The sequence below is a fragment of the Euphorbia lathyris genome, chromosome 6, assembly GCF_963576675.1.
Source record: "Euphorbia lathyris chromosome 6, ddEupLath1.1, whole genome shotgun sequence".
Taxonomy (NCBI): domain Eukaryota; kingdom Viridiplantae; phylum Streptophyta; class Magnoliopsida; order Malpighiales; family Euphorbiaceae; genus Euphorbia; species Euphorbia lathyris.
The window spans coordinates 30,088,437-30,102,174 of NC_088915.1; the positions used below are offsets into that span (position 1 = coordinate 30,088,437).

The following is a 13,738-nucleotide window of genomic DNA, read 5'->3' on the forward strand; positions in this document are numbered from 1 at the left end:
GATTCCCATTGTGGCTGTTCAAAATTGACTTCAAAACCCAAAACGGATAAATTAATACTAAATTATCAAGCAAAGCAGCCATCGATTGAAACGGATTAATTTCACCTATCATATAATATTCTTACCAATTTTTCCATGTGCTTCAGATTGCAACTCCATTCTCGAGTCACCAGTAGTCATGGCTTCCGCTCATTTCCTCTGCAACAACCACCTCTTCCACCCTTCTTCCGCTTCTTTCTCTAAAACTATTTCCCCTTCGTTTCGACCTTCCGCCTCTCTCTTTTTTCATCAAAAACGAAGAATTCCACTTGTTAAAGCCACCAACAAACAGCTTGAGGTTTGTAAAACTGCCCACATTCTAAAATTAAATCATTTTTTGTGCTTCTTTTTTTTTGTTTTGGGCGTTTTATTGATTGATTAATTGGTGATATGGTTTTTAGATAGTGTATGATCCTGATGAAAAATTAAACAAGTTAGCAGATGAAGTAGACAAGAATGCTCCTCTTTCACGGCTCTCTCTTTTCTCTCCTTGCAAGGTCATTAATAATTCTCTTGTGTTCCTCTTTTTAGATAGGATAGGATAGTGTACATGGAATTTGTATTAATGTTTGTTTTTGTTGAGCAGATAAATGTTTTCCTGAGAATAACCAATAAGAGAGATGATGGTTATCATGATTTGGCATCTTTGTTTCATGTAAGTACAATTCAAACAAAGAAATTTAGAATTAAGGGTTTCAGTAGTTTTGTTCTCTCCCTCCCTCAACTCAAAAGTTGTTAACTTGCAGGTAATTAGTTTAGGAGATACAATTAAGTTTTCTTTGTCTCCTTCAAAAGCTACAGATCGTTTATCTACTAATGTATCTGGTGTGCCCCTTGACGAAAGGAATCTGGTAAGGGATAACACGTTATTGTATATCTAAACTAATGGTTTTTCCTTCTGTTTATGCCATCACTCCTTTTTTCTTTCTTCAGATTATAAAAGCCCTCAATCTTTACAGGAAAAAAACTGGAACTGACCAATACTTCTGGGTAAGGAATTTTAATTCTATCCTTTCCTTTACTTCTTTTTTATCAATTTATGTAGGCATTGAAGAATTTATACACAACTATCTACTTCTGAAATTTGTTTGCAGATTCATCTAGATAAGAAGGTGCCTACTGGGGCAGGACTTGGCGGGGGAAGTAGTAATGCAGCAACTGCCCTGTGGGCCGCAAATCAGTTCAGTGGTGGTCTTGCCACTGAGAAGGATCTCTTAGAATGGTCAAGTGAGATTGGTTCGGATATCTCCTTCTTTTTCTCTCATGGAGCTGCCTATTGCACCGGTCGTGGTGAAGTATGGATTTGCTTTGCTTTAAGATGCAGCTTTTATAACATTATTCCCTATGCTATTCCATGTGTTCCATACACGCCCTGAGATTGCAAGAATATATGATCCGTTCACTTTGGACTTCATTGAGATTTTTCTAGGCCTCTTCATTTGAAAAGAAAAAACGTAAAGTAATTGTTTTGTATGTTGCTTCAGTGGATGCAAGAGACAATTTAGTCGTAGCTTTTAGTTCCTCATTTGAACATCAGTGAAAGTATCTGTTGTTGTTTTATGATGTAAATTTAATGGCATCCCAGTCTAGTAACATGGCATAGAATGATATGTCCTTCTGGCTGACTCTTGAGAAGGCTTAAAACATTTGAACTGTCTATGGAGTGAAATTCTGCTACATTCTTAGTTGAGAAAATTAATTTCTTGCTCGTCAGAGTATCAAATCTGGTTGATATTGTAGGCGGTTAGGAAAAGTATTTGCCTTCATATTAAAATAATTTGAATTAGTTAAATTTTTCCCATAGTTATTTTTTGAGGCACATACACACCAGTTACATCAATGATCCTGCTTGTCCAATGCAATTTAATAGTTTCAAAATACTGAAGGTTTTACTCTCTTCTTGTACAGATCGTTGAAGATATCCCTTCGCCAGTTCCTCTTGACCTTCCAATGGTTCTTATAAAACCTCAGGAGGCATGTCCAACTGCTGAAGTTTACAAGGTATTATATTCTTTCTACAGTTCAATAATGTTTTCACTTCTTCAACTCCAGGAAATTTCTTCATGAGACAATTTTCAATCATTTCTCAGTGTTTTCGATTGGATCAAACCAGTAACGTTGATCCTTTAACATTGCTGGAGAAGATCTCAAAGAGTGGAATATCACAAGATGTTTGTATTAATGATTTAGGTAATAATTAACATATACTCCTTACTTTTCCTTTTTCTCCATATAATTTTTTGTCCTATGTGAGCTTACATCTTTCTGTCATTTTTTTTTAATTATTCAATTACACACCTTTTAAAAAATATTATGAAATATAAATTTTGCTTAGAAAACGGATTTTAATAGTATATTTGGTTTTACAAATCTATGGGCTGCACAAACTCTCGTGTTGTTTTGAACTGTCTGGTTAATCAGGTGGTTTAAGATTGGTCTGGTTTACAAATACTTGAAAAAGTACTCAGGTCGGATATATAATCATGACAGAAACAAGGGCCAATTTTCGGAAAATACGTGAAAGTTTTTCGAAATCATGCTTCATTTATCAACAGTAACCTTTTCTTGAGCAATTTCCTTATATATTTAATAATACACCACCTAAGTTTAGTACATGAAAAATCTGTACCAAGAAGCATACAGTATTATCCTGGAATCAGTTAGAACTCATCCAAACCTTGACTACATTTATTCTGGTTGCATACAGTATTATCCTGGAATCAGTTAGAACTCATCCAAACCTTCACTACATTTATTCTGGTTGTATATATCAACATTACAATTCTTCTCCAATCCCATTAATTTGTTTTCTTTTTCTTCCTTGTGGCTGAAAATATAGCACTTGTGATTTCTTACATGTGTTTTCTGCAGAATCCCCTGCATTTGAAGTTCTCCCATCACTTAAAAGATTAAAACAGCGTATAAATGCAGCAGGCCGGGGACAATATGATGCCATCTTTATGTCTGGGAGGTACAGATTCTAGATCTTTAATTGTATTTCTATGAAGTTGTTCGTAAGATGCAATGAAACTGCCTCGTATTTTCTTATTTCATGTATAAGCAGGTGTACAAATCCTCATATGCATGTTTTACGTTATTTGCATCCTATTGTTTGCAAGTATATATGATATTTTCTGTTTTTTTTTTGCCTAAATTATGGTTTAAGAGAAACTCTTAAATCTTAATGCTCGCCTTCATTTTCCACTAGCTGATAGTTAGAGAGTATCCATAGAGAAGAAAAAGGAAAACAAACTTTTATACTAAATTTGGCATTTGATGTTACCAACTTGTGTTGTGTTTCAAGCATTGTACCCTTAATACCAATTGTGGTTGGAGTAAGCTGTATGGATATAATCTATTCTACTTGTGTTTTGGGGTCTTGAGTCCATGAAATCTGATGATTATAAATGCTTCTTAAACACTTCAGCTTATATCATCCTTAGCCACTCTCTTCTTTCTTACTTGATAAACTTGGATATTCTCATTCTTTTAGCATTTATGCATGCACCATTTTCACGCTAGACATGGTCAAAACATCTCAAATACGTCTTATAACAATATCAGACAGAATGAGGAAAATATATTATGTCTTGATTGAAGAATTTAGTGTGTGTCTATCTATCTATCTATCTATCTATCTATCTATCTATCTATAGATAGATACGCGCACACACAAGTAAGAAGTAAAGAAATAAAATCCCTATAATTCCTCCTGTGATTTCTCTATATAGAGCTAGCTACATTTGTACATTCCTTAACGCTCCTCTTCGAGCTGGAGCAAGATAATATAGTTAACCCGAACCCCATCTACAGCTTTAGTGGAAGTGTCTCCAAGTTGCTCATCAGTTGATAAGAAACATGCTATTGAAATTACATCAGTCCAAAAGTATTTTGGTTGTTTCAAGAAGATGGCAATTTTTGAAAGGGTTTGTCAACACATGATGATTGGTAAAGCATACCATTTTTTTAGCATGAAAGTTTGAAATGTTCTAGAGTACTCTTTGGCATTGTTTCTTCGAGAGTATGGACTGAAACATTGGATTAAGTTTTAATTTCAGCACAGGAGCAGTGAAGTGAGAAAAATTCAGAACCATCTTTTATCAAGTAAACCAAGTTTTCTGAGAATAATCATCTACAGAAGTAACAAATTACCTAAAACTAGGTTTACACACCTCAGGACATAGACCCATAACATAAAATGTTCCAAGTAGCCCTCTTATTGACTCGTGGTGCAGAAGATAAGTGATGGTGTTTCACATACTGACAAGACTCACAATCTAAACTAGATTAATTTTACCAATAATCCGCTTCGTTGGAAGATTAACCAGAAGATGATTTGGAAAAGAAAAAGAGACAGAAAACATCGAGTTAATTCGCTCATAGATATCTAATTGAAAGCAAAACTAGATAAATTTCAGATAGAAGAAAGAGATAGTGAAGGAATTGGATTACAATGTCAGAACCAATGACTGAGGAATTCGTTCCATCAGCTAGGGTAACATGTGCAAGAAAATTTTAGATTGGGAAGAGAAAAGACTAGAATTACCTATCATATGATATGTGGTATCAGAATCAATGAAAGGGTGACACGTATTTGTGTTACCTAACTAGCAGTCGTAGCCGGAGAAGAATTCTTCAAAGCTAATGTTTGTTGGTACTTAGCAAACTCTTCTAGAGAGTGTATACATTGAACCAGAGGATGGAGTTGAGGTATCAATAGTTGCAACATGAGCACGCGGATTCTTCTGAGACTTATTTTGTTGTTTGTAGGAAGTGGGTTGGTGTAACTAGGTTCATGGCAATAGTAGCAAACAACTTTGTTTCCCACATCTGAGCTTTTGTTATCACGGTTACTTTATTCGGACTCTTAGATGAGATTTGAGATCCAGTTTAGCGGTTGATAAGAGCACTAGGTGCTGGAACTGAAGAAGTGGATTCACTATGCAGGATAAGAGTGAAATCCTCTCAAACTTGGAATTTCAGCACTCGAAAGAATTGATATCTAACAATATCATATTCGGGTCCAATCCCAGCCAGAAAACCTCATCACTGCCATCTACTCCTGTTGAGTACGTAGCACTTTAAATATAAGCACTAGAAAGCAGCAAATCATTCAGCTATTCAATGTTTTCTTAAAATTCATAAAATAAGACCGAAGATTGACCCTGTTGGACAGCACGGTAGATGCTCTTACAAACAGCATACATATGGGAGATGTTATCTTGTTTAGAACACAAAAATTGCAAATATTTCATCAGTTCTTTGAGATACAGTGGTTGAGTAGACTAACAATATCTTTGTCGATAGAATTTCGGAACGGAAGAAACAAGATGTCGTCATCTATTTTTGGATCATTATTCAAGTGTTGAGCTTTTCTGATACCACGAAATTTTGGTCTGATCCAAGAAATTTGGGCCAGTCAAATTGGTCCCACCCAACCAATTGTAGAAACAATCTAGTTCAAATGTTCTCTCAAATACCAAAAATAATCCGAAACAGCAATACACAATAGCAACATGCACCGGTGCGTGAGGTGAGATGGCGGCTGACAAAAATAATGACTGAGAATATCCAAAACCAATATGCTCCCTAGGTAAGACCAAATAGAGACTAGAAAAAAATGAACCATTGTTCTAGTCTCCGTATACAGCTAGCAAGCATTCCTTAATATGGCTTCTTCAATGGCTGAAAACTCCAACCTACAATACACTGTGTGTCAACACATCATCTTAAAATCCCTCTTCTTTTATGCAGACATTATCTTTACATTACATTACTTGGCTGGCATGAAGGATAGGAATTAAAATAGTAGTATTATAGTACCATCTGAAAGCCAGGAAACCCTGATCCTTCATACGTCTCCTATTGTAAATTTGTTTCGTGTTCCTTTGAGTGTTTCAAAATATATCATCATGTTTGTGGTGTTTCTTTCTTCTGGAAACTAAGCGATTTAGAAACTCTGTTTTGTTTTTTGTAGTAATTGGATGTTATATACAAAGAATGACTAAAAGAATATTGTCAAATATTTAATTCAGCTATATAGCTTTAAAATGTGGATTGGGATAAGTAGAGTTATTTTAAATTGGTTATGCAGTGGAAGTACCATCGTTGGCATCGGTTCACCAGATCCTCCACAATTTATATATGACGATGAGGCGTACAAGGATGTTTTCGTGTCAGGTAATGCTTATCAGTTTACTACTTGTTGTTCTCAATATATATATATATTGGCATGCCTTGCTTAACACTGTCAAATACGCTTCAACCGCACAACACAATTTAATCAAATAAGCATGAGAATTTTAACTGGCTGTGTCTCGTTCAGATTGATTTGACAATGTGCACGTTGAGATGATGTTATTAATTTGATATATTATGATTATGATAGTAGCCTATAATTGAGTGAGTGAAGGGTAAAGCTTGCGAAGTACCACTACTGGGATATGAAATCTAATCCCTCTTTTTTGTAAAATGAAATTTCCTTGTTTGCATCTTATAGCTTGTGTTGTGTTTTGTCATCTGAAATGGAAATTCTGTGTAAAATTGCATGCAGAGGCCAACTTCTTGACTCGAGAGCCAAACCAGTGGTACAAACAACCTGCTTCGACCCCAACATCTCAATGACTTATATTCCAAAGGATCTTTTCTTTTCTTTTTGCATTATCAATCAATTGTGTTCTTATACTGTCGTTTCCTGCTTACAAGTACGCCTATTGAGCTTCTGGTGATTGTGATGTAATGTGATGGTCATGGACAAATGATATGAGAGCGGATTGGGTTCCAGCCCAAGGCAAATAATTAATAAATTATATTTTACAACTTCTTTTATCAGTTAACTGGGATAGGACTAGTCTATTTATTATTTAATACCAACATCAAATTCCGTTGCCAAGTATTACTATTAATTTACACGAGAAATTCTAAGGTGGAAAAGGCACAAATTACGTTTGAAATGCTTTTTTGGTTATTTTTCAAACGAAACTCAAATCCATTTTTATGTTTTCTGCACCTTTTTTTGATTTGGAAAAGGCACAAATTATGTTTGAAATGCTTCATTATTATTTTATCCAATCAAAAACTTGGGGGAAAACGAAATTAAGACAGTGATTACTGCTCTTGGATTTGATATCTTTTTTTTTTCTTTTCTTTCTTTGCTTACTATAAGGATGGATATTCACCAACAACACAGGCATCATAAGAGCCAACACCAACATCAAATTCAACACATTTTTTCAGGTCTTTTTTCTTTTTTCCATTTTATTCATTGAAACCATTCCATTCCCCCCCAACCCTACAGTGAAGGAGATGAAACAAACTGTCTGGGTAAGCTAAAGAGATCTTTCCCTTCAAATGGTGATGTCCATTCTTGAGAACCTGTAGCACCTGTTTCTGTATTTACCACTCCATCCTGCAATCCTGTCGGAAGGTGTACACCACTCCCATTTGCAGCACTTCTCATTACCATCTTAGCACCCAACCCAGAACCACTTGAATCATACGTTTGACTTCCATTTTTTAAAGAACCTGGCCCTGCCCATAATGCACCAGGTCTTGGAGAAGACATACCTCGATCCAAACTCCAGTCTATGCTGGTGTAGTCCAATTGTGCCATTGACCCAGCAGTGCTCCAATCCACTGGAGAAGAGGACCCAGATGAACAAGCTGACCCGCCGAACCCAGAGAAGAGTCCAAGTGATGAAGCAGCAGCAAGTGTAGGTGATGCACCACTTCTACTCAATATTCCATTTCCTCTGCTGCCTCCAGGAGAATCCCCCGGGCTACTGCCTGGAATGAAGGGTTGATGTTGCTGATAATGAAGTTGATGGAACATCTGATTTGAATTCAGATCATTCGGGCTGAGGCTTCTTGTGGTCGGAATGTGAGGCATCAACCCGTTGGACTTCAATGTATCAACATTACTAGTAGTATACCAACTGCCACCTGTCCCAGGAGGTGAAGTGCTTATGCTAGTAGCTGCTACCTGCTTTGTACTTGTAGATTGAGGTCTTTGCATCATTATCACTGGTTCCCTAACAGTTCCAGGGTGAAGAGACTTATAATCGTTCCCAACGGCCACAAAACGCGCTTCTGTCTTGGCTGGTGGAGGTGAGACTTGCAAGGGTGATGCCAAAGAATAAGAAACAGAAGGATTTGATCCTGCATTTGGCCACCTCTTATCAGTTGGCACTGTGTTTTGCTGTTGTTTTGCCCATTCCAACTTGGGTTGTATTTTCTTCAAAGGCTGCAGATTTTTACTACCAGATTCTGGAGATGCTGCAATTGGAACAGCTATTTTTGTATAATTAAAATCCTTATCGTCTCTTCTTTGTTGTAGCATAGAACCTGGATGAGGTTTCTGTTGTAGTTGTTGTTGTTGCTGCTGCTGCTGCTGCTGGTGGTGGTGTTGTTGTTGTTGTTGCTGCTGCTGTTGTCTCACCATATTCTGGCTAAAACCAACTCCACCTAAAAGTTTAGAGGTTGGAGGATCACCAGTTTCTTCTGGCTTCAGGGGAGCAGCAGGTGGGTCTAGCTTCAGGTCCCTTAAACTTTCTGCTGCATTCTCAAGATCACCTTCAGAAGCAACTATAGCTCTTTCAACCTCCTGCCTACTGCACTTGTACCGTAGTTCCATATCAGTCATACGGGCAAGCTCTTCTGATATGTCAATTTTTAAATTACCTCCACCAAAATTGTGTTCCCGGTGATTATCTGCATCTTCACCCCCTTCAAACAACCATGAGACAGATTCTTCTACTTTGCCCTCATTTAATATTAAAGCCATTGTAGCTCGCTCATGTTGAAACCCCATTGCAACAAGCTGTTGAGCAAGTGCTTCTAACTTTCTTGACATTAGATAGCCAGTGCACCGCTCATGCAATTCCTGGGCCCGCCTCTCCTTTTGACGCTGATGCTTTCTCTCATTCTTCTGGCGGATTTTTTCCCGCTTGTCATTGTCAGCCCCTGGTATTGTTTCCTGCCGAAGAGGAAGATTAGATGTCTTCTCTTTATGATCTTCTGACTCACCAGACCAGCTACCATTATTTGAAACTGAATCATACTCAACCCCACCAGAGTGATCATCTGTCTCGTCTATATTCCGGAAACGACCATTAGCGTGCAAAGGTAAGGCAGAGGATGTTGGTACCGATTCAAGTGCATGAAATGTTCCAGAGAGAGGATTATATGCACTAGCAGGTATAGTGCTCCCTGTACTAGTAGGCCCTGGAGACTTTGATGAAGCCTTTTGGGGTTCCTTGCCAGCCTTTTTATCCTTGGACTTGGATTTTGATGCTGGAGACATTTCCTTGACAACAAATGTAACCCTGAAATGTCTAAACTAATTAATTCAACATGGAACGATGTTAAAAAAATAACAATAATAATAATTAATCATCAACTTCCCAGTATATCAATGCAGAAAGAATTAGTTGGTTTATCTAATAAGGTGAAAGCACACAAACCAAAATAGAAACTATATAATGATCGAAATAAAAAAACTACATAATTGCTCATGCTTGAGAAATTTGCAAAAGAATAAATTGTAAAATATGGTAATTAATGACATCCCATAACTCCAGCAAGCTCTCAATTTCGAACAAACAGGGATTCCCACAGATTTTACAGATAAGTATACAATTCCAAGAACAATCCAGAGAGGCAGTTTTAACTAGTCCAATTATTAAAGATCCTGATTTTTTTTTTTTTAAAAACACAGAATTTACACAGGTGTATTTCTTCAGAAACTACAAACAGTACATGCTGAAACGAGTTTTGTTGTTTTCCTACCTACATGTAGAAAACTTTAAGATTAGTGCTTACCATGTTAAAATACAAAAGTAACGGCCATCATAATGACTCTTACTTACAGATCCCCTTAAAAGAGGTCCGAAGGCATATGCATACAGCAAAGCAAAGGATGCCATCATTATTGAAAGGGGGATAAAAATTCAGCAATAACCAAAAAGTACATCTAAACGCCATTTTCAAATCAAAGGACAAAATCATAAATAAGAAAATCGGTAAGATACCTAATCCTTTATTTGTATGCGACAGACGCACATTTCCACAATGTTAAAGGAACATACACAACTGCACAAGCATCAAGAGAATAATAGCCATGTGCTAGCTACTTAGCGAAATATTAGATGATCAACTGCAAATGATAATACTAACATACTAACAAGCATCGGGATTATACAAAAGGAGAGGACATTGCAATAAACCAATGATGTTAGTGGTTCACCATAACAAATGGTACTTTTAATCATCAGAGATTCAGTTCATGATCAACATTATTGATCCTAATTTATAAAAGATTAAATAAAGTAGAAGTTTAAGCAGCAGACACTGGGATATAGATCATCCAATGGTTATATATTGTTAGGCTGAAAAATAAAATAAAAAATACGTCAACCGATAGTTTGCATATATACTTTATGACTTGCATGACTTCAACAGTATATAGTACGCACACAAGATTATATGCAATAATGACTTTGTCTGAGCATGGTTGCATAAATTACCGTGGAACTTTTGACATTTCACAGTGACTTTGCAATTACATCTATTTAGATAATTAACTGAAAGGGATAGTTAAATGAAGGCCCTCAATAAGGGCTATTGCAAAAGGCACGCACAACTTGGTAGACAGTATAGACTAAGTTCTGACAGTAAAAACAAATTTTTTATTTCAAGGGAACTTGATAACTAAGTATAGAATGCAAAGAAATAATATTTGGGTTATGAAGCATGACCAATTTGAAGAAAACAGAAGAGGAAGATAACATCAATGGCTTCAATTCTAGTGAAGTGATAAAAACAGATGATGAGGATGGCCCTTTGCTTAATGGGTAATGGTTTCAATTGGCATTTTACAGGTGTAAATTGTGAATAGAGTTCAATAATGCAATCCCATGAATTTGTTTTGAAAAATATCATCACACATATGGAACAAGTGTGAATTATTTTTGTAGGCGGTATGCTTTATAATATCTCTCTTACATTCAATTGTCAGTGCTAGGTGCTAGCCTAATAAGAAAATAACTTTATCTACTACAAACTTCATAAACGTAAAAGGTACATCCCTTAAATACAAGTCCCATAGGAGGATATTCTTCCCTCTCTACTCAATGAGAAAGATATTTAGTCAGCTAGCCATCAAAAATTTCAATCTTGAAAGTTTCATCACTATTCAAGCAGTCCTCGAAAAAATTCATTTCAAAATCAAACAATCAAAAAACTCAATCACATATTTTTTTTAGAGAAGGCCAGGACTACATGCCCTCCAGTATTACAAGCTGGTCTCTTTGTTTTTACCTAGGAACAAATTCCCATTGAAAAAATACAACACTCAAACATGCTCCAATCTAGGATGCACCAAACTTCTAGGAGATTAACGTACGAGTGTCGGACACACATCCGACACTCCAAAATAAGTGTACTCTTTTTTATTTTTTTAATATGGGGGCACTTTGGGGTCACAGCTAATGAGTTAATTAAGTAGAATATAGGGGGGTTTTTAACAATTTTACAAAAAAAAGGGGGTTGATATATACAAAAATAAAATAAAAACCAAAAAAATAAATAAAAAAGAAATCAAAATCTAAAGAAAAGAATATAGCAACCATCCCCTTTTTTGGTAGTTAAATAGTTTGAAGTATTAAATATTTCTTTTGATGAATTAATGACTTACTACGAATGCTATTTATGGCTTATAATGACTTACAAATATGTTACTCCCTCTGTCCCACAATAGATATTTTTAAGGTTAATGCACAATAATTAAGAAATGTAACTAATTTTAACTAAAAGACTTTGTTGCCATAAATTGCAAGTAATAAATTTTTATCTAGGCAACTTAAATAAAGCTATATTTGGTAAAAACCAATTAATGAGCATGGATTGAATCAAAACATGTATTATGGAACAAAAAAAATTCTCTAGAAAGACATCTATTGTGGAATGGAGGGAGTATTTAATTATAAATATATCCCCCTTTACCCGTGTCTCATATATTGTCGGTGCTTCCTAGGCTCCAATAGATTTTGCAATTCTTCTGTTCACATGAAGTTGAAGAAGCAAACTAGTTTAAAATATCTACGATCTATTTTGCCAGCTCTTCCAAATAAACAACTGAGCTCATCAACGACTAACAGCTGCAGAAAATAAATAATGCAGTACACATGAACTGAAACTATTTTAATGGTGAATACTCTAAATTCACCAAAACTGATGAAATCCTGCACCAACCCTGCAAAGCGTCCAAATGCATAAAATGCATCCACAGCAAGATTAGAAATGGAATCCTCTCAAATTAATCACTAAGAACGATACAAGTTCTTTTTCAACTATTCTCTAGTTTTTTTTTTTCCTGAAGAAATGGATCCTCAAGCATTCCTGGACCCCACATAAACGTACATATAAATTTCAAGCTGAGCAAATTTACAGCAGGAGGAAGGAAGGAAGAAAGGAAACCAATCAATTACTTAATTTGACTAAATTGTTAAAGACAATGCAGTCAAACATTTCCTGTTACTCCGGGAGTAAAAATGAAATAAACTCGGTGGATTTCTCATTCAGCCAAACAATAGTCACAAAAAAGCACTATCTCAATCTTAAACACCATGCGTAAATCCTAAATTAAAACAGAAATGAATAAACAATGATCTTTCGGCAAAGAAGAACATCTCCAACCAAAATAATTAATCAAGAAAAACAAAAATGAATCGTTCAACGATCCATCAAAGATGAGAAATTCAACCAATTCCACAATCATACATCCTAAAACAAAAAACAAAAGCTGAGGTATGCATATCGAAATTCATAAAGAAGGCAAAATTGGAGAAGGTAATAAAAATGAACCCGAGGACCTGGAAACAGAAACAAAACCAGAGAAACAGAAAGAGAAGGAAGCGAACGAACCTGCGAGAGAGAGAAGGGCGTGATCGAGGATTGAACGGAAGAAAGAGAGATAGAGATAGGTATTTCGAGGCTAAAACTGAATCGACAGAATTAGGGTTTTGAGAGGAGAAAAAAATAAAAGAAAAAGGGGATTTGAAAGAAATGAAAGAAAATGATAAAATCCGAAACTATTATGAACCTAAAAACATTAGTATTACATTACGTTATTACAGGTTACTGCCATTGGTTACATTACATGGATCTTCTCGCTTTCTTCTTCTCTGCCGCTGTAATTTCTTTTTTTTCTTTTTTAAATTTCTTATCAATCAATCATTAATAATTAATGGAACTAATATTAATATTAATGCAACTAATTTTTTTTTAGGACAATGCAATGCAACTAATGTTAATATTAATATAACTAATGTAACTAATATATTTTATCCAAAAAAAATGTAACTAATATTAATATAAAAAAATATTAATGTTAATATTAATGCAACTAATACTCTTAATACTCCCCATTAAATAAATTTATGTGTTTTTCGCGCTAACTTTTTTATTTTCGGGTAAATAATTAATTTTATGGATAAATTTAAATTTGATTTGCGTGTATAGTATTAATGTAACTAATATTAATATCAAAAAATATTAATATTAATGCAACTAATACTCTTAATACTCCCTTCAATTATTCATTAAATAAATTTATGTGTTTTCCGCGCTAACTTTTTTATTTTTGAGTAAATAATTAATTAATTTCATGGATAAGTTTAGATTTGATTTTCATATATAGTAT

At 35.2% G+C, this 13,738-nt stretch overlaps 2 protein-coding genes across 3 annotated transcripts; one reads left to right on the forward strand and one right to left on the reverse strand.

The window, feature by feature from the left end:
• On the forward strand, positions 1–6,858 carry LOC136233134 (4-diphosphocytidyl-2-C-methyl-D-erythritol kinase, chloroplastic). The gene is made up of 11 exons (XM_066022719.1): positions 1–337; positions 441–536; positions 626–694; positions 786–890; positions 973–1,029; positions 1,134–1,334; positions 1,948–2,040; positions 2,130–2,229; positions 2,911–3,010; positions 6,134–6,219; positions 6,593–6,858. The coding sequence occupies exons 1-11, from the start codon at positions 179–181 to the stop codon at positions 6,661–6,663; spliced, it is 1,137 nt and encodes a 378-aa protein (XP_065878791.1). The 5' UTR covers positions 1–178; the 3' UTR covers positions 6,664–6,858.
• Positions 6,859–7,234: 376 nt separating this feature from the next.
• Positions 7,235–13,133, reverse strand: LOC136233133 (uncharacterized). Of its 2 annotated transcripts, none has more exons than XM_066022718.1 (2): positions 12,961–13,133; positions 7,235–9,371 (listed from the first exon to the last, which is right to left on the reverse strand). In XM_066022718.1, the coding sequence occupies exon 2, from the start codon at positions 9,338–9,340 to the stop codon at positions 7,331–7,333; it is 2,010 nt and encodes a 669-aa protein (XP_065878790.1). In that variant the 5' UTR covers positions 9,341–9,371; positions 12,961–13,133; the 3' UTR covers positions 7,235–7,330. The 2 variants fall into 2 exon arrangements, with proteins under 2 accessions (XP_065878790.1, XP_065878789.1); XM_066022717.1 differs by having other exon boundaries at positions 7,235–9,362; positions 12,961–13,132.
• Positions 13,134–13,738: the final 605 nt, after the last annotated feature.

What these genes read in the sequence shown, in the direction of transcription:
- LOC136233134 (XM_066022719.1), top strand. Translation starts at nt 179, where the DNA reads ATGGCTTCCGCTCATTTCCTCTGCAACAACCACCTCTTCCACCCTTCT. An exon ending in CCCTTGACGAAAGGAATCTG is followed by an intron (nt 891 to 972) that starts GTAAGGGATAAC and finishes TTCTTTCTTCAG; the next exon opens with ATTATAAAAGCCCTCAATCT. An exon ending in GCCATCTTTATGTCTGGGAG is followed by an intron (nt 3,011 to 6,133) that starts GTACAGATTCTA and finishes TTGGTTATGCAG; the next exon opens with TGGAAGTACCATCGTTGGCA.
- LOC136233133 (XM_066022718.1), bottom strand. Translation starts at nt 9,340, where the DNA reads ATGTCTCCAGCATCAAAATCCAAGTCCAAGGATAAAAAGGCTGGCAAG.